General features: G+C 42.6%; 1 protein-coding gene across 2 annotated transcripts in view; it reads right to left on the bottom strand.

The window, feature by feature from the left end:
• The window catches only part of CFAP74 (cilia and flagella associated protein 74), a 38,098-nt gene that overhangs the window by 17,955 nt on the left and 1,054 nt on the right, over positions 1-19,089 (bottom strand). Inside the window, exons 2-23 of one of the 2 annotated variants that reach the window (XM_027658316.1) lie at positions 19,006-19,088; positions 18,142-18,239; positions 14,953-15,079; positions 14,167-14,300; positions 13,885-13,975; positions 13,307-13,453; positions 13,003-13,101; positions 11,503-11,607; positions 10,166-10,339; positions 9,531-9,641; positions 8,252-8,354; positions 7,361-7,518; positions 6,641-6,851; positions 6,313-6,498; positions 5,497-5,670; positions 4,898-5,016; positions 4,240-4,306; positions 3,763-3,852; positions 3,470-3,643; positions 2,576-2,738; positions 1,510-1,622; positions 907-1,029 (exon numbers count right to left, since the gene is read on the bottom strand). In XM_027658316.1, the coding sequence (XP_027514117.1) occupies positions 907-1,029; positions 1,510-1,622; positions 2,576-2,738; positions 3,470-3,643; positions 3,763-3,852; positions 4,240-4,306; positions 4,898-5,016; positions 5,497-5,670; positions 6,313-6,498; positions 6,641-6,851; positions 7,361-7,518; positions 8,252-8,354; positions 9,531-9,641; positions 10,166-10,339; positions 11,503-11,607; positions 13,003-13,101; positions 13,307-13,453; positions 13,885-13,975; positions 14,167-14,300; positions 14,953-15,079; positions 18,142-18,239; positions 19,006-19,076 (2,838 nt within the window). In that variant the 5' untranslated portion in view covers positions 19,077-19,088. Of the gene's footprint in view, positions 1-906; positions 1,030-1,509; positions 1,623-2,575; positions 2,739-3,469; positions 3,644-3,762; positions 3,853-4,239; positions 4,307-4,897; positions 5,017-5,496; positions 5,671-6,312; positions 6,499-6,640; positions 6,852-7,360; positions 7,519-8,251; positions 8,355-9,530; positions 9,642-10,165; positions 10,340-11,502; positions 11,608-13,002; positions 13,102-13,306; positions 13,454-13,884; positions 13,976-14,166; positions 14,318-14,952; positions 15,080-18,141; positions 18,240-19,005; position 19,089 lie in introns of those variants that run through there. The other variant, XM_027658317.1, reaches the window with a different exon arrangement.

Genomic DNA, 19,089 nt, shown 5'->3' with positions numbered 1-19,089 from the left:
AACCACAGCTGAGCAAAATACCCTGTTATTCATATTGCAACAGGTTCTTTAATGAGGCACATCTACAGAAATCATCTGTAAAGGAAACCTGAGATGGGAGGGTGTCCAGTGGAAAAAAAGGAATTATATTTTGGTTTGGACTCTTTGACAAAGAACATGAAGGAAGAGCATCTGCCCCTGACACTGAAATGTTTGAAGTGCATTTAGCTGGAGTGAACTGGCCACGATCCAGCACCCCTGGGACTGCAGCTCCTCCAGCCAGCAAAGCAGTGCAGTGATGGGAGCCCAGGGCTGGGCTGCCTGAGTGCCCACAGAGCCCAGACCTGCACAGTGTGATCCTGCAGGAGAAGGTGCCCACGGGAGCCTCAGCAGGAATCTGCAGCTCCTTCTGCAGACTGAGGGGAGAGCCAAGACTGGCTACTGAGCTGCTGGGAAGTTTGTCTTTATTTTTTGGCAAGCTTCTGTGAACTGTTCCAAGCAGAATTTGGCTTCCAATGAAACTTAGAATCAAAATATGATGAAGTGGTAACTAAAGTTGTCATCTCTTCCAGCTTTCACACATCAGCTTCACTACTGCCTGCTAAATAATTCCAATTCTGATATACCAGAAAGAAAATAAACTACATGTATTGGGAATAGGGGAGAACACTTCCACATTTGTTTCCAGGACATGAGGTGTTTTCCAAAATGATGTCTGATAAAATGGGAATATCAGGATTATTTGCACAGAAATTTAAGAAATGAGGAGGTATCATGAGCATTCTGCATCAGAAAGAAGGGTAGGACTTACAGAGTTACCTCCCATCAAACCACATATTACATAATTCCTGGGAAAAGCACAGATCAGAAGATTTTCAACTCTTTTCACACAGCGTTTTGAAGCAAGTCTTTCACAAAATCACTCACTGGTTTGCAGTCTGGGTTGCCAAACACGATCACAAACTCTGCCCTCACGTCCCCAGGGACAGCTGGGACAAACAGCACCGGGACTTTCACCGAGCTGAAGGGTCCAACCTCCCCCTCAGTGACCTGAACAACAAGGACATGGCTTTAATGAACATGGAGAAATTGAAACAAAGAGGCTGTGCATGCTCACACTATACACACACCTTCCTACACCCAGTTTGTAACTAAACTGAACACACTGTGCACAGAAAACATGGGGATCAGAAGATTGTGTAATATGGCTCAGATCTGACCTTTCCCAGATGTTCCTCCTGCCCCATTTGTGTGCTGTCACCACACTTGGTTTAACCACAGAACCACACAGCAGAAAAACAGAGTTAAATTGTGGGAAATGTAGAAGTAAACAGGATCTTTCAGCTCAAGGAAGTCTTTACAGATCCAAAGCAAGGGGAAATGTGTCCTGTGATTTCACTGTAAAAATTCACTGTGATGGTCCAGTGGGCTTGAAATGACCATGACCTTCAGCATTTCTCACCAGAGCAACTTATCTGATGGAGGCTTAGACTAAGTGAAATCTTGTCTGGATCTCAGGACATTCATTACCTTTCCAAGCATAATTTCAACTGGTGTTTCTTCAGGAGAAAGTTCCACTGAATCCCGTGCGTTGTCTGTGTCCAGGTCTGATCTCACACTCAACACTTCTTGATCAAGTTGTTCTGGGGGGAAAATAAAACAAACACAAAACACAACAAAATGCTGGATGTTTGCATCAATTCACCAAGAAAAATATCCAACAGAGCAGAAGTAAATTCCTTGGGGTCAATATTGCAAATCCAGGATTGTACAGCAGTGATGGGGAAATAGGAATGTCTAGAAGGAAATGTCTGCTTGGCCATCCAGCTTTAGTCTAGTCTGGAATTCCACCTGAGGCACCTGGACCTTTCATTACAGAACAACTGTTAATGTCTCAGTGAGTTAAAAGACGGAGATGTTACATCCAGAAATGCAAACTCAGATGGAAGTGTGAACTGGCTTCAAGAGCAGTTTTAGTGGGACAAAGCAATGCAGCCTGGAGGACCTGGAAAAACCACTCACAACCTTTGCATGGAACTTCTGGCTTCCTGAAATTGGAATGCTCAATATTGGGAAGAAATGTTAAAGAACAGAGATAATAAAGAAATTAAGAACATCTTTCTTCTACAAGATTGGATTTTATTAAGCACATAGTAAACATTAGGAATGAGATGGAAAATGTCTGAGGAGGTTCATCTTTCTGCTTCCTTGTTCCTAGAATTACAGACTGTAAAAATAAACCTGTCATGTGGATTGCTATTCTGAGAAGTGGGGATTCAGTTGCTGAGACAAGGATGATGTTAACAATTTTGCAATTTCTGAGGCTGGTTGGGTTCTGTGTTCTGGGACTGAATTCTTGATCACTAATGAGAAGTGAGGATCTCTGCTGCTTTTGATATAATGGTGTCAGGACTTTATTTTTAGTCATCTGTGAGGCAACACACAAAGAAATATAACATTACTACCAGAATGATGAACCACTTATTTACTGAGTAACTCTGCAAACAGAACTGCAGAGTTCATTCCAGGAAACTGCAGATGGACAATGCCTGGCCTGGGCAGCTGCAGGGCCAGTGTCCCAAACCAGTCCCCTCACCTGTGGCACTGCTGCTCTGGGGTCCCTGTGGCTCCTGGGCTGCACAGGGAGTCACCTCCTCGCCGGGCTCAGCACAAATCCGGACCTGCTTTCCCAGCCCAGCTGTCCCAGGACTGCTGCTCTCCTCCTCTTCAGGGTCACAGCCACTGGAATGTCGAGGGACCTATTGGAAAACACGTATTTTCTCCTGTGGTTGTTCCTTTAGGTTGCACCTGCTCCAATTTAACAAGCTGTTGCAAGTCAGAGTTGTTCTTTCTTGCAACTGTTGCATGTTACAGATGGAGAAATGTGCTGCACTTTCCAAGAACTTAGAACTTTAGAGCTCTATCAATGAACAGATTTGATTTTTGCTGGCTGCCCCAGGCAGGTAAATAACATAACAGGAGCAATACAATACACTGTCAGTTATTTTGCAAATGACAGAACTAACATTTTTCCAGTGGAAACACAGGCAGTTCTATGTCAAAACTAAGTCTGCTGAAACTAGACTTCTCCTTATCACACCCCTTACTTTACTGCTAGTTTTGCACCAGTCAGCATTTTTCTGAAGTCCAGGAGTTGGGATTTTTAATTACTTTGTCAGAATCTCCTCTTTTAACTATTTTTTCATAATTGTCACGAATGTGGAGAAAATAGGAGCCATGCCATAAATTACTAAAATGCTTAAAAAATTAGCATTGTTGGTTTCCCCCCTCCTCACAAAATAATAGTTCTTAATTTTATCTTCAGATATTTGGGTCTAACAGATTATAATTGTACCAACTCAAATATACCACAGTTGGGCCGGATGATTCTCAGAGTCCCTTCCTGCCTGAGCTGCTCTGTGACCCCGTGCAGCTCCACCACACCCCACAAAGCAGTTTCTGCTCATTTAGGAAATGTTTTTGAACCCACCATCCTTCCAGGGGCAGGTTTTACTGTCGCTCTGTGTGTGCTCCTGTCACCTGCTGACGCCTGAACTCTGAATGTGGTTCCCAGAGCTCCGCTGTTTGTCAGGCTGATTGTCCGGGAAATCGTCTCTCCCACCATGTGGCTGCCGAAGTCAATGAGCTCTTTATCCAGAGCCAGCTGTGAGAAGATAAACCATTAATTACTCCTGTCCTACATAGCCAGGAATGTCAATTAAACGAGCATCCGCCTTTTCTGATAATAATTATATTATCCACATGCTTCCCAGAGTCACTCACAACGCAGCTCTTGACTGTGCATTGCAGTGGGACAGAAAAGGAACCTGTCTGTGCCACAAACATGACTTCTCCTGCCAGGCTTTCATTTATCTAGAAAACAACAACAAAAAAACCCCATAAGTAATTTCCAAAGGTTTAGCCTATGCAGTGGGATGAAAAGCATTTTCATTCATTCTTTGAGTACCATGTTAAAATGTATTTTTACTGAGTCTACATTTCCAGTGTAAAACAGCCTTTGGTAACAGCCTGGATAACTTGATTATAACTATTTAGAAACTTGTTCTCTTTTGGAGGCATTTTTCCCCAAATCTACCCTCAGAATATGCCACATTTCAACTTATCAATGCACACAGTTGTCCATGGACAACAGCAGCTTTTCTAGGATGCAGCTTGTTTCCTTGTTAACAGTTAGGAACTTCAATTAATGATGTTTTTAATCAGTGGGTAACAGTAGGATTCTTCTCACTGTGCACTTACCATTGGCTTGAAGGTTACCACAAATTCACAGGACATTCCAGAAGACATTTTGCCAGGTGGATCAAAACTATGGAGATAATGAACATAAAACTCCAAATTAAAGCTCTGTATCAAACCTCCAGGTCCTGCCCTGGTAACAATGGCAGGTATTTTTTATTTTTTCCCCCTCCCTCACTTGGACTAATTATCACAAAAGTCAGAATGAGTGACAGGTTAAGGGAGGGCTACAGAACCCTGCTGTAACTGTGAGACTTCCTTTTGTTTATTTATAAACAGTGAGATAAAATTATCAATGTAGTTAAACTGAGATTAATTTGCAATCTCCCAAGCAGAGACAGTGCTTCATTACATAACCTGTCAGCAGGATTACAGGAATAGATTGATGGGAAAGACCACAAGATTGCAATTCCGGTGCTCTGTGCTCCCAGACTGATTTCCTCTATTTCCTCAGCTTTTTCCCCTCCCTTTCCTGTCCAATTAAACTGTGTTTAACTCAACCCACGAGTTTTACTTTTTACTTTTTCCCCCCAGTTCTCTCCCCTGTCCCATGGGAGAGGGGAGTGAGGAGCTGCTGTGTGGAGTTTATCAGAATTGGGTTCCAGCTCCTGCACAGGTACAAAGGGAGAACAAGCAGGGAGTTCACAGTTAATTTACTTACTGAACACTGATGAAGTCCTTGAGGCACTCACTGATCCCCACCAGCCTGCAGTAATTAACACTGTAGGAGGCATTGGTCAAAATTATCTTCTTTTTGTAGGTTTGACCAACATCAAAATCCTTGGAATGCCAAACATAGCAGGTGAATGTCAAAGACATTACCTCATGTTCATGGTCTAATAGAGTCATTAACAGTTTTGTTAACCCACTGAAATTTTAACTGCATGGGAGCCACCACTTCTTTAAGGACATTATTTTACAGGAATAATACATTTACAAACAATACACAGGTAACAGTCATGTTGCCCTTTAAAAAACACACAACACAGTCTAACAAGGGGTTTCATCATCTCCTCACCTTTCTGACAGGATTTAAATTCCCCTGAGGACATATTTTATAATTTAGGCCCAAGTAGTAAAACTAAATAGTTTATTTAATCTGACTATAACTCTACTATGAGACTGTTAGTGAAAAAGGCACGTGCTGTTCCAAATGTCACATAAAGACATATTAAAGGCTGCAACAGAATTTTGATCAAGACACTGGGATATACCTACAGCAGGTCCATGTTTATAATCCCCCAAGGAATGGGCACTGACCTTGAAATGAATGCAGCTGGGCTTGCTGTGGAAAGCACAGCCCTTGTGTTCACGACCAGGCACTGTTTGCTTGGCCAAACTTCCAGTTTGGAATTCCTCCATTTTTTTTTCAGACACCTCTTTTTTCAGTGCCCTGATAGCCAGTTGTGTTGGATCCACCTCTTCCTTGGGTATCTGAGAGGGAACAAGCAGAAGAAACATCAGGGCTGTGTGTGATCACAGAATCTGCAGCTCAAAGCAGAAGAGTCTGCAAAAGGAAGCTTTCAGTACCTGGCCAGCCACTGCCAGGCTCTCTCCAGGTCAAACTCAGCCTCCCAACTCCTCCAGGAAAAATTTAATTTATTTTTTATTCTGTGCTGTAGCTTCTCATCACCCAACACTATGACATGGCAGTATCAGCTTTTCTGCACCTTAAGAGTTTGTTTCCCCTCAACTTCTTAAACAAATACTCAGAAAAAAAACCAGCTGACTTCTCTGGAATGTTGCAGTTCTGGTCCAGGGCTTCTCCATGCAAGGATAGGAATATATACTGATATGATTTTTTTTCTGACTGATTTTCAAGTTGTTTTAAACTCAAACAATTAAACATCATGTGATGTGTGTCTTCACAGATCTCTGAACTAAGTATTGTTTTCCCTTTTAGACAATAAACTCCTCCAGAATATTGTCAAACAGTAATGACTGATGATATTCTCACATCTGAATCTCTGCACCTATGTAATAATGTAAAGGCTGCATTTGAACTGCAAAATAGATAATCAGTGGCTCTAAACAAGGTTCTTTTCTATTTGTAACAAGAGATATCACAACAGTTACCTTGTGCAAGTCGCATTCCTGGCCCCAAAGTCCCGGGAACTCTGGTTCTAAGAGGGTCTTTTCCTTCTCTTCCTCATCATCCCCACTTTCCCAGAGCACATCCTGGGCTGTGTCCTCAGGACTCCCTCCCTCGGGAGCAGTTCCCTCACCAGCCAAGGAAGGAGGTGATGGAGAGAGCCAGGACTCCTGTGAAAGAACAGAAGTTTGGAGGATACAGTTACCAACAGTTACCAGAGGAGATCTTTTATACAAAAATGATGGGTCTACAAAGCTTAGAGGCCAAAGATCTAAAAATCTGAAGGCAGTTGATTCTTAGGCCTTTGCTTACCTGTGCTGTGGCTCCACCTGCACGTGTGCAGGTCTCCTCCCTGCAGGGCCAGGCTTCCTTTCTCTGCACTGAAGGGTCCTCAACTTTACCCCGAGCCTTAGTTGCCCTAATACGGGGCTGACTTTCTTTCTGCTTGTGAAAAGAAGCTTCTTCTTTCAGAATTCGAGATACAATCTCAATCTTTCTTGATTTCTGCAGTTCTCTGAAAGCTCTGTAATCCAATGTTGTAAGAAATATTAACCCAACCATGGCTGTTTACTAATAATATTATCTACAGCCCAGTTACTTTTGAGCCTTTGAGCTAAATAGCCACGTTGGGTGCAGTGGTCATTTGTGTCAAGCCATCAGATTCAGAAGTTATTTACACATTTTTGCACACGAAATATCCTCAACTGCAGTGTTTTAGAAGGCTAACATAGACTTTCAGAGTGTTCAGGAAAGGCAGGAGGACAATTACTGCAGGTATCCATGGAGGGTCACTGAGTTTTCCTCCTGGAGCAGCTGATCTTTGCACTGCTCACACAACACTCACACAGCTTTGGGGCTCTGAACAACAACCAGTGCTCATGTTCTGCAGGACAGACTGTCCAACTGTCCCACACACAGAGGGAGAGGGAGTTCACTCAGAGGTGATCTGTTTTCAGAATCTAACTGAGCTCCACCACATTCCTGAGGAGCCTCAGGAAGCAGGTGACAGTTTGATATGGATATGCCACTTACTGTTCCTCTTTTTCATGCTTTAGCTGTCGTTTATGGAGGAAAATTTCTTGGACAACATTGCCTCCTTCTGCTAGGATGGCTTCCCTCATTTTCATCTCCTCCTCCTTTGCCTCCAAGGCCTTTGCTTTGTTCAAGACCTGGAGAGTCTGGAGCTTTTCCTGTGAAGTCATACAAACCAGTCACATATTTGATTCACATAATAAAGAATATAAAACAGAGAATCTAGTGTTGGTCCCCTTATCCAAGTATAAATTAGTGGTGGGTGTCTCTGAAGCAGAAGCCAATTGTTTTTTATATTGTCTGTAGTGCTGCTGAGGTGCAGAAAGCTCTGCCTAGGACCAGGCTCCTCCTCTACCCTTCCAGCCTGCCCTTGGAATGCTGCTCAATGAAGGAATGTGAAAAGACACAATTCTAAACAAATCAGGATTAAATTAAGATCATTCCCTCAGATTCTCTAGAACATAAATAGAAGAGCAAAGCAGCATAGCTCAGAAATTCCTAATTTACATTATTGAAATTCTAAAATAACTGTTTTTCTTCCATATGTTTTCTCCATGTGGGGTATTCTGCACTGGGATCCAAATAACTGGAAATCCTTCTGGCTGGATTTGCAGAGGACTTATTTGTAGTATGCATTATTTTCCAGAGAGTTCCCTTCCCAGAACAACTAGACTGTTGACAGAATCAGCTCCATCAGCACCAGTGCCAAAACCTGCCCATACAGATCTCCCTCTCCAATAGTTTAACTGGCCCCAGTCTCACGAGGTTTGGTCAGTGATCTGATCAAAAGCCACCCCACAGCTCTGCCAGAAGAACTGCAGTTCCCTGCACTAACCCCCAGCAGTGTCACAAGGCAGTGACTTCACTGCCATCCCAGCCCAGCAGCAGTACCCTGTTGGAAGTGATGCTGGTTTTCAGGGAAAGCACAGCTTGTATCCTTCTCTCCATATGCTCCCGAGTTTTCTCTTCTTCCTTTGCAATTTTGTCATGAATTCTGTAAGCAAAGTAAGATCTTTCAGGCTGACATCCTGGAAAGCTTCTGGCTTTTTTCAGAATGTTTAAGCTGACAAGCAGAAATTGCCAGTGTCACCAGTCATTTTTCTGCAAAGCCTCTGTTTGCTGGGACAGTGGCTCTGGGTGCAGGGGGACAGCCAGAGACTCCCAACACAGCACCAAGTGCCAACAGGCTTTCAAATAGTTTGCTCAACAGCTTTATTTATTTTTTTTTTAATTTCAATGTCAGTGTTCCATGTTATGACATTCACTAGTTGCTAAAATAAAGTAAGAATTTAGGTGTTCACATAACCAATATCTCAACAATTATGTAGTGAACTTTATACAAGCCCAGCACATGTACCCAACCCAGAAACACTAAAAGTTAGAAACACGTGGGCATGAATCAAACCTGGAAGTACTGCAGCTAATGTAATGGTAAACTAGAAAAAATTAGTAAGATTGATATATTTGATACATTTGTCAGGAAAAGAAACCTTTTTGTTTGTTCTTCTTAATTAGGACCAATTTGCACATGTCATCTAATGAAAAACAAACCAGCAGAGAAACAGCACAATTGTTTCCATCATTTTGTAATTAAGTCCTAATATTTGTATATTAGGATTTATTTGTATATAAGAAAAAATAAGCAACAAATGTTTCTTTAGTAGCAAAAGAATTTAACGCCTCAGTAATTACATAAACACAAACCTATTAAGAGAACATTTAATTCACCCTCAACCAGAGCAGGAATCCAAAGTCAATCCATTTACCTGAGAGCAAGATTCTTTTTCACCACATTTCTGAGGGGACATGGAACAGCAGAGGGCAAGTTTCAAACCTGGATTCTAGTTACACTGCTTCAAACTACTTCAGCTAATGACACACACACACATAAAGAAGTGCTCCAAATGATTATTAATGTCTACAAGTGGTCAGAGCCCTCTGCATCTCATCAAGACAGTCCCTTCCCTCCAGGGAATCTGAAGGCCATACTGGGACAGAGAGGGGGTTTTCTGCTTTGCAGGTCCTTTTGTGCCATGTGAGATGTGAATGTTTCCCCACACTGTGCTGTGGCACAAGATTTCTGGGTGTAACACAAGATACACCTGGCAGAAAAACCCTGATTTTTCAATGCCTGAAGTACTGTAGAACAGAGAAAGGAGTGAAGCCCAACCTTGCTGTGCTTTGCTTCAGGAAGCAGGCTGCTTTCTTGTGGTTCCTTTTGGCATCCTCAAATATTTTTTTCTTTCTTTCTTCATGTTCTTTCTGGGCTTTCTCCTCTTTTCTGCAAAACACAGGCAAAAGTTGCAGCAGGACTAAACCTTGACTCCAACACAATGACACCTAAGGGTGGGGCTGGGGAGTTTAAGGAAATGAGGACATTAATCTGCACCCTCCACATTACAGAGATAAACTTCACAAAAGCTACAGACAGGCTGACACAGCTGTCTGCTTTCTCTCCAGGAAATCTCGAAGGGCTTGACCATAAGTTCAGAAGGTCCTGGGGGCCAACAGCACTGCAGACACATGCACTGAGTCTGACCTAATAAACTTCATTTCCTTCCACACAAGGCACTCACAGCTCTTGTCATTAACAAGTTTATTCTCAGAGATCAGAAATCTTTACCTGCAGGACTGCGAGGCCGCGGCCAGTTCTTATTTTAACTCCAATTCCTCATTGCTGAACCAACACCCAGCTAAGAAACCCAACAAATCCTCGTGTTTGAAGTAGCCCCTGTCAGCCCCTGCAGTGTGACCTGGCTCACAACACCCCAGGAAGGCAGCACAGCCTGGCTCAGAGGCCCTTACTGCTCCCGGGAGCGACGCCTCTTTTCTGCTTGCAGGGCTGTTCTTTTTTCCTTCCGAATCCGCCCTTCCCTCTGCTCCTGGTAGTGCTTCTGGAGCTGCTCCTCCTCTTGCTGAAGTTTGTCACGGATCACTTCGTATTTTCCCTGCTCGATTTCTATCTGCCACATCTCCAGCCTTTTAAAACAAAATGTGAGGTGTTTGCACTGAAATATTGGCACTCTTTCACTTGCTGAGGGTGGTGTGTTGAGTAGGGAAGGCTCTGTGGTGAAAATGAACATCTAGCTGTGTTTTGTTTCATTTTCTTTTTAAAATGTATTGTAAATCAAACCTTGTTACTGAAAAGCTGTTTCAGACTAAGGCTCATATAGCACATCCCATTTTAAAGACATCAAAATTACTGGTCAAAAAAAAGAAGGTAAAAAAAATAAACCTCAGGGCTCTATTTCTCACATTTACCCAGAAGAAAATACTAAACCCAAGAAAAATTAGAAAAACAGCTTTTTCTTCAACAGTAAGTAACTTCAGAGACAGGCCATAGCTTTTATCCTTCTCTGCTCTGCTGAAGGAATTCAGATGTGACAGGGATGACTACATTAATCTGTTCTATGTACTGCTAATCACACAATAAACAAGGCAAGCATTTTACAGCTATTATACAACACTGCAGCAAACACACTGTATCCTGGAACCACTTGGCTAATCCCAGCTACAAGCTTGTGCCTGTGTTCTTCCTTTGATGGAGTGGCACCTCTGGTACCAAAATACAAACACACTCACCTGTTGCCTTCTGCAAAGGGCAGTTTCACTCTGCCTTCTACAAGTAAATAATTTATAATGTGTGAACAATCAATTGCAAGCAGCAATATTAGCTCAGCATGAAAATACACAGCACTGCTACAATGTCTTCCTCACATTCCATTCCAGTCCTGTCCTTTATGCCCCATAAAAACACTACAAGGCATAAATTAGAAGTCTTTATGCTCATGCAGGGATCAGTATCACAGACAGGTTTACTTGAGTCCAGCTTATTTCCCATTTAAAATGAGACCTGTTTAGGTCCACAACTGATGCACAACTCCAAATAAAATCAGAACTTCATTTTTGTGTGCAAAACTAACTCAGGGCTGAGCCACAGCAAGAAATTTCCTAAGGAATGAACCTCCAGGCTCCAAGTTGCTCTCCAGATGCTTTGCCTTGCAGTCAACGACCTCCAATGACGCAGCTCAGTATTTACAAGCAACTTCTGTATTGATTCACTTGTGAATCCGTTCAACAGCACATGAAGAAGGTAATAAAGATTGACTCCCTTCACACCCCTTTCTCATTCCCTCACTCACTTGTCTTGGTTTAGTTTCATATCAATTATCAGCTCTGACTCCTTCTCCCTCTCCAGCTCGGAGCGCAGCCGGTGGCTCACGGCCCCCAGGCGGGACAGGGCTGGGCTGGAAACGTGGAGAAGAAACAATCAGAAAGAGATTTCAACTAATAAAAGTTAAAAAAAAGCATAGCTTGGAGGCTGAGGAGTTATGTATTAGAGTGCCATTAATTTATACAGTGTCTTATGTAACCTTTCAGATGTCCATTCTTCACCCAGAGGCAGAGCTTTCTTTATGCTCTCACACATTGGTTGAAATGAAGAGATGAGAGTTTTTTCTTAGCTTAATGCAACTATTAATTGCTCAGACTGATAAAAGTAGCATTACTACTGAAGATGAGCTCAGGTGAACCTAGAGAACCCAGACTGATTTTGCTTTTAAAATGGCATCACAATATTCCATGTAATTGTCTACAATGGCAGCATTCCCACACAGTTATTTTTCTTCTGTACCCAGGAAAACCAACAGACTGTGCTACAGGATCCACAGTGACCTGACTATATTGAACACAAACTCCCATCCTCTAAATGAAAACTGGACCTTCTACCTGCAGTTCTCCTCTAACTCCAGCACTGGGAGTACTAATGGCAGGCAGGATTTCCATTATTGCTAAAACACGATGCCTCTGAGCTTCATAAGCCAGAAATCCATCCAGCCTTCTTTTTCCACTACTCACTTGCTAAATGCAAGAGATTGAGAGAATTGCTTTTTTTTTTTTACATATCTAGGCCTCCCAATGTGACCCATCATAAGGATAAACACTCCACACTGCTTTTCTGTCTTTGCTGGGTTTTGTTCCTGTCTCTGATATCCCCGTGAGGCTCATTTGCATTCAGCTCCTCAGTTTTGCTTAAGCAGCTCTCCCATTCTGGCAGTTCACCTGCCTTTCTCTCTCTCCCTCAGGGAAGCACTAACCTGGAGATCAGCACAGGTTATAAATGCAGCTGCGAAGTTTGGTCACAATACTCTGGCTCCTGGTACACAAGCCACCCACTGCTTTCTATTTAAACCAAATGTGAAGAGTACAGTAAATTGCCTCCCACTTGAGGGAGCAGCACAAGTGTTTCAGAGCAGCTCCTGTATGCAGAGCTACTCCTGAAAGGCATTCCTGCCTTCCACAACACAACAGGAAAAAGAAATGGCATATATAAGTCTGTACATATGGATATATATATCTAAATCCTGACTGAATTGTCACCATGACAAGAGAAAAAGCCAAGACCAAAGAACTGCCACAGCACCCTGATTCATCAGACTGAATGGAAGATTGAGACTCTGGCACAGACAGTTGATAGCGGTGGGTTAGGCTGATTTAATACCTTGTTGTTATATTTTAAAATGTGCCTCTTTCCTACCCATTCCCAAGCTTGCACCTCTTTCTGCACTGGTCTCATTAACTGCACACAGATGAACACAGTGGATGCCTGTGATCCCTGGTATCCAGAAATACTCTCTACCTACACATTGCCAGCCTCCTTCTCTCTCTCTATTTCCATGTCTACACGATCCAGCTGCTTTGCCAGCATCTTGATCCGCAGCTGACAGGCACACAGCTTTTGTCTGCAAGAAACAAACAGAGCACTCACATTGTCTAAGTTCTTTACTCTCTCCAATGAAACTCTTCCTCCTGAGGGTAAGATTCACAGCTAGGATTCCCACAGGATATGGTTTAGAGTTCTATAAACTGTAACACTTATTACTGATACAGTATCCCAGTATTTGTCCGTGGTTTATGCTGACGGATAATGTTCAGTTAAACACTAACCTGGTTTCTTGGACCACCACTTTCTTCTCCTTGACCATGTCATCAAGTAATTTTATGTTCCTCTGTACGGCTGCTATGTGAATTCTCTCTTCAGCCAGCAGAGCCTGAGTGTTGCTAATGTCACCCAGAGAGTGCTCCAAGCTTTCCCTTGGAATTCAAACACACAATTAACAGCGAAACATAATGAAAAACTGAAAAGTTACCTGAGGTTTGTTCCATCCTTGTTTTCTGTTTTATTCCAGCAAAATTGTCACAAATACAACCAGTATAAATAATGGAACACGTGAACCCAAACTGCACAAGAAGTTTGCATGCATGCACTTAAGCCAGGATTTCTAGACTTGAATATCTAATGCTGCACATTTACACCCTCATTTAATACATTAATTATCTGTCTTTGTGTTGAAATGCCTGTGTCTCCTCTTGATCCCAACTAGGGTTTGCAATTCTAGTGTTCCTGAACAATAGCTTAGAACTTTAATGGGAACATTCTAAAATAGTTTAAAACTTATTTTATACAGCTGGTCAGTTCAACACGACAAAGGAAATTCCTGTTAGAACTGGAACAAGGTATTTACGTGCTGGAATCAGACTGGTCTCCAACATCTCCAGAAGTGTCCTTGGTTCCCATCTTGCCACCACCAAACAGCTTTTCTTCCAGCTCATAGTCTAACAGATATTGAAACAACAGCTTAATAAAGAGCCTCTGAACTCTAAAATGCAGATTTTTATACACTTGCTGTCAAGTCACACCCCGAAGAATCAGAGATGACATTTTATAACATTAAATGTTTATCTTACATGAACTTTACGTTAATGTCAGGATTTTTTGAGTTAGCAAAACAAGTCATCATTTTCACCTTCCCAGGGTCCTTCCACATCACTGAACTGACCAGCTGCACCTTCTTCTTCTTCCTCTTCCAGAAATGGTTGAGGAGATATTTGCTGCTCTCCCTCACTGTAAGTGAGCTCATGATCTTCCATGCTGACAGGTCTTTCCAAACAACCAGGCTAAGAAAGAGAAGGATGTGTTTAATACATCTGATCTCCACCAACCTGCAACAGCTGTGACTGTCTCCAGAGGTGAAGTCACAGCTCTCAGTAAATACCTAATGCATCTGAAATAACTGGATACAACCACACACCCCCGTGCCAGTCAACTGACTATCAACTTTAATAAATCTCCTACAGAAAAGCCACTTTTTTTTTTTTTAATATAACAATCAGCTCAGTAATAAAACAAACAACCTTCTGAATGTATTTTATCCACTTAGGCCACCACTTTACCCCAAATGATCCAGGCACAACTCCAACAAACACTGCTTGCTCTTGAGCCTTATGCAGTTCTCTCATGTGAACTAAACTGTTCCCAAATGTTGATACAATTTATTAGAATTAAGTAAATTCTGTATGTCATCTAGAATGAGTTATCACCACATGGCTGAGCACTTCACATCTTACTCACCCAGACTCGTACACATGATTAATCTTAACGAAGGTGGCTCAGCTTTGAGTGCATTTATGTAAATCCTTCTGCAGAACTCAAAAAACATAAACTATAGGAGAGTGTCTATTTCCTCTAGTTAAGGAGCAGAGAAAACACGCGCTGGAGTACAGGAGTAAACTTACTAAATTATAGGAACTACCTTGAAGGCAAGCAGGATTCCCAGACTGGGTTACGGCCGATTTGAGACGTTGGTGGCACCAAGAAGTGGCACAAACACAAAAATGCAGCAGGGCCCCAGTGCTTTCGTTGTGAGGCTGCAGCTGCAACTCCAGGATAACAAAGTTTTGGCCGAACCGGGCCGAAATGCCGAAATGCCCAGCAGGGCTGTGGGGCCCAGACCCCCCCACAGCCCGGCCCCACAGCCCCGGGCGCTGCCACGGCAACGGCGCCAACCACCGCCCGCGGGGGGGGGGACCGCGCCCGGAGCGGTTCCCCGGGACACCCCCGCCGTGCCCGCGGGGTGGTACGGCCCGCGCCGCTGGCCCTGGGTCCGTGTCCGTGGGTCGGTCCGGCCCGGGGAATTACTGGGATTTGGGGGTGGATTGATTGTTTTTATTGACTCTCAGCAGTGTGGGTTAATCAGAGGCATCCCCACTGAACTTCCAGCTCTACGCACGTTTATAAATTTTAAGCAAGTTGCTGGCAGTATGATCAAAAGAAATCTTGGGAATTCAGCTGACTTTCTACAATGCAAAGTCCTGTGGATTTGGGGCTGGAGCACACACATTTTAGAGTACTGAGGGTTTCCAAGTTAATTTGCTGGGTTTCCTTTCCATTCTATTCCTTGTACTAGAAGCCCAGGACCAGTTCAGTGGATCCACAGCAGAGCACATCCCTGTTCCCTCACTCTTGGCACTCCATGACACGCTGGAGAAACCCAGCTATTCAAAGATTCACAGGGATTCAGTTGTGAAAACACTGGGACATCATCCACACCAAAATACACCCTGATCTGTACATAGAGACAGATGCATTCTCAGATTTATTTAGTTGAAACTGTTCCTTAATTGTAAGCAATATTTCTGTCATTGTTGGAGTTGCTGTGAGAGTAAGGTCTGGTTTTTGATCCCATGCATATGAGAACATGCTGCTGATCTGAGCATTTATTTCCACTGGCACCCACAGCACAGAGTATAAATTACTCACAGTGACCAGTTTTTTGTCCCACACTTATGCTGTAGGTCCTCATTCCTGAGAAATATATGGACATTCTTAGCTCTCTAAATGGTGGAATCTTGATTTTATGGCATCTATTCATATTACATAAAACAAATTACATACAGACATTTGCAGGATTAAAGCTACAAGATGTAGGCTAAAAATATGCAGTGATTAACTGTATAGCTCTCTCTGCAGATCTGGAATAGATATAACTGTGTTAACTCTGAACCTGCCAGTTCCCACACTCCCAGAGCTGGGATGCAAAAGATCCAATATGGATTTTCCTCTCAAGAAAACTCTCGGAAGAACACCTGGAAATATCACTGATTATCGGGTTCTTGTCACATTTTTATGCAGGGTATTTATTTAGTCCCAGTTTACCACTATTTGGACAATTTTCATAACAACAACAACAAAAAATGGTCATGATTTCGTGTCAGTTGAATAACTTGTCTCTAGGGAAGGGCAATATAGATTTTTATCTCCCATATAAATGGGACAAGAGAGAACATATTCAGTTCCTCCTCTCCAGCCAAGTGTATCCAATCCAAGCCAGTGAACCTAAAGCTTTAAGCTCCAGGAAATGTGCAAAAAGGCTCTGGTTGGTGCAACTCTTGTAGATTTTTAAGGCTCTGACCCCCAGTGATCCATCTCGGAGAAAATGGGTAACAAAGTGAGGAGGAATAAATTAAAACCCTGCTGTTTTCTTACTGTGAGGTTAAATTTAGAGGCATTTGTGTGAAGTTCCTTTGGTGCCACCTCAGGGTGAACTGGGAAGGGGGCAGGACTGGGCAGTGCAGTTTGCTGGGTGGCTGCACACTGTGCTCCCACAGAGTTGGCATTTCTCTCCCGAACGTTTCCAAGGTGACAGCAGCTCATATATGGAGCTTTCTGGCTTTTAGGCAGGAAGACATGCCAATAATGGAATCTGCATTTTGGCACTGTGGCTCCTATCAATTGCATAAGCCAACTTCCCTGCCCCTATGGATCAGTGTTGGACTGTAAACAATGGCAAACACTGATTTGTTGGGCTGTAAACAATGGCAAACATTGATAAGCATCTTCCCAGTGACTCATCCCTACAGATGGATGGACAAGGAACGAGAGGGGCATTTGCTCTCAGAGCATCTCATGGAGGAGCGGCCTGGGATGGCACCAGCTGGGAGTGCACCCCTGAGATCAACCCATCTGGGGCAAGGCAACCATCCCAGAGCTGGAACTAGCCCTGGCTAGTGGGGATTTCATCCCAAATTGGTTGCACAAAGGAAAGGAAAGGAGGGCAGAGTGTCTGGCTGCACTGTGCTTCACGATTATAAAATTATACAGGCTGGGGGAGGAACTGGATGTTCTGCAGAACGTTTGGAGACAGATAAAAACTGGATTCCTTTAGGTGAAAGGGGAATTGATATTGTGGTTCTCCTGATGCTGATAAAACACAGACACACTTGTGTTGGGGCTGTGGAACATTCCCACAGTGCAAGCACAGCACAACCTCTGAAATGAGCTCAATATTCCTGCCGTGTGATTGCTGCTGATATTCCCAAATCTCATTTATAAAAATAGGCATATGTGTGTAATTTGTATATCTGGAGACATTTGGTGATGTTGCCACAACAGTCTTTCACGAGCTGCTTAGGTGGAATCATGGGAGAGGGAAACTAATTAGCCCTGTGGTACAGTTTTTGCCTCAAAATTATATGTGACAATATGACATCTTTATTTTGCTGGCAGCAAAACCACCTGTTCTATTTAGAAAATAATCTATTAAGAATACCAGGTAATGCAGTGCCACTGCAAAATAAATTGAAATAATGTCCTTCTGATATGGTCCCAAAATCCTGAGGTAATAAATGACTGTGAAAACTTGTTATTTGGCCCAAATGACTGAGCATGTTTCTCCTCAATCCCATCAAATTGTGCCCTCCAATAAATTACTTTATGGTAGCAGCTACAAAGTAGAGATGACTGTGATCAGGGGAAAACCTGTTACATGTTCCAGAAGAAAAATACTTGACAGATATTGAAATCTGGGATTCAATTATAGTAAACATGCTTCAAAATTGTGACCTTTGCTTACTACTTGAATGGGGTAAATACTTCAAAAATTAGTAATTGTTAATATAGTGATAATAACAACTAAGGATAATAATATTTAAATTACATTTACTTGTAAAGTTGTCCAGAGGTGGGTGCAGAACATCAGCGTTTGACAGCATGAGCCCAACGTTCAAGGTCAGATCACAGGATTTCCATAAAAGCTGGTGCCTGCAGACACAGAGATGGGGGAGAGGCAGGAGTTTAGCACAGTGACAAAAAGGCTCAGGAAACATTTAGTATCATGGGCCATCTTTTTAAGACTATTTGACAGTTCCAAGCCAGGAGCTAAAGCTAAAGGAAAGCTTTAATTATTTTCAAGAGGATTAGATGAGAAAGATTTGGGGAGCTTATTTATTTTGTTTTGTTTTGATGTTTTAATAGCAATTTTAATTGTTTCTTAATCTATGTCTTAGCAATTTTAATCTGTCATTCACTGTAAAGAGCTTGGGATACTCTGCTGAAATTGTAGGAAATTAAATATATTGTCGATCATTATTATAATTTTATCCCCTCTCTTCCCTTTGGCAATGGGAGTTGTTTGAGTGGGTGTGCACATATATATGTGTATATATATATATATGTACCAGCCTATTTTGTTTAAATATGTATTTGTACACAAAACTAACTAAACCCAAGGCTGAATGTCCTTCTTCTGCATAATGTGGGGGTATAATTAAGGTCAGTATAGATCAAATGTAATTCATTTATCCACATGTATTTTAGGATTGCCACTGTATTTTTACTTGTGTTCATGGTCACGTTTGTGGCAGGGTCTGTCCCTTCAGAGCACATGTTGTTGCCATGATGTGCTCACACCGACACACTCACACGTGTGTTCTACACATGTAACACACACAGACACGCTGAACAAAGGGGATTTCCTTACTGGTTTTACAGATGTATGCTGAAGACATAGGAAACTGTTCTTTTTTACTGGGAAATTAGATGACAGCTGTGTGGCCAGAGAAAAACACCACCAAGGAATTCTCGGCGTACGCAGCCCATCGGAACACCAGCC

The sequence above is a fragment of the Corapipo altera genome, unplaced genomic scaffold (assembly GCF_003945725.1).
Source record: "Corapipo altera isolate COAL_440 unplaced genomic scaffold, ASM394572v1 301, whole genome shotgun sequence".
Classification (NCBI taxonomy): Eukaryota; Metazoa; Chordata; class Aves; order Passeriformes; family Pipridae; genus Corapipo; species Corapipo altera.
This window is presented reverse-complemented; position numbering and strand designations above follow the sequence as displayed.